General features: G+C 40.1%; 1 protein-coding gene across 1 annotated transcript; it reads left to right on the top strand.

Annotated features, from left to right (window-relative positions):
- The first annotated feature begins 398 nt into the window (after positions 1-398).
- Positions 399-1,082, top strand: LOC111400705. The gene is made up of 2 exons (XM_023028096.1): positions 399-775; positions 824-1,082. Exons 1-2 carry the CDS (start codon positions 399-401, stop codon positions 1,080-1,082), a joined length of 636 nt encoding a protein of 211 aa, XP_022883864.1.
- Positions 1,083-1,303: the final 221 nt, after the last annotated feature.

Below are 1,303 nucleotides of genomic sequence, written 5' to 3'. Positions count from 1 at the left end.
ATATGGCGAAACATTTAATCCGAGTTGGAAGAAGCATCCCAACTTCTCTTGGAGCAACCAAAATCAAAACAAGCCACAGGGACAATTTAAACAGCAAGAGAAGAAACCTCAGTTGGAAGAAATAATAGGAAAATTCATGGAGAAGGCTGAAGCTACTTCAGAACCAAAATGCAGCTATCAAAAATTTCGAAACTCGGGTGGGACAATTAGCCATAGCATTGACTGGCAGAGCACCGGGAAACTTGCCAAGTAACATGGAAATAAACCCGAAGGAGCATGCTAAGGCAATTACAACTCGAACTGGAAAGCAGCTACCAGAAATCCATGTAAAAAGGCTAGATTTAAATCAAGAAATAGAATCTCCAACTATAGAAAAACCTATAGAGCATGATGAATAGATGGATGAATCCACCCCAGCTAAAAAACTGGACAAAACACAGAGTAAAGCACCTGTTAACCCTTACAAACCTCCCATACCTTTTCCACAGAGGCTGGAAAAGCAGAAGTTGGAGCAGCAATGCAAGAAATTTTTTGAAGTTTTTAAGAAACTCCACATCAACATCCCACTCGCTGATGTATTATTCCAGATGCCTAGCTACTCAAAGTTCCTAAAGGACATACTATCAAATAAACACAAGTTAGGGGATCACGAAACAGTAATGCTAACAGAGGAATGCAGCGTCGGAATTCAGAAAAATCTCCCACAAAAATTAAAAGATCCAGGGAGTTTTACTGTTCCTTGCACTATTGGTGAAGTTCATTTTGATAAGGTTTTGTGTGATCTTGGTGCAAGTATTAATTTAATGTCTCTATCTGTTTTCAGGAAACTTGGCTTGGGAGAGGCTAAGGCGACTACTGTAATGCTACAGCTAGCTGACAGATCGTTAACACATCCAAGGGGAATAATTGAAGATGTGCTTGTCCAGGTGGAAAAATTTATATTCCCTACGGATTTCCTAATCTTGGACATGGAAGAAGACAAAGATATTCCATTGATACTGGGCAGACCATTTTTGGCAACAGGAAGAGCCTTGTTCAACGTTCAGAACGGGCAACTGATATTGAGATTGGAAGAAGAGTAGATCTCGTTTAATGTTTTCAAGGCAATGAAACTACCGACAAAGACAGACAGCTGTTTCCAAATCGATGTGATTGATACGGTGATCCAAGATTCCTTTTTACTACACAACCTATCAGATGCATATGAAGCTTGTATTGCACATTCGCAGTCAACGCAGTCTGATTCAATGGAGATGGAGACTTGTGCAAGGTTTTTGGATACCAACCCATCTTATACGCGAAA

The sequence above is a fragment of the Olea europaea genome, chromosome 10 (assembly GCF_002742605.1).
Source record: "Olea europaea var. sylvestris chromosome 10, O_europaea_v1, whole genome shotgun sequence".
NCBI lineage: Eukaryota > Viridiplantae > Streptophyta > Magnoliopsida > Lamiales > Oleaceae > Olea > Olea europaea.
This window is presented reverse-complemented; position numbering and strand designations above follow the sequence as displayed.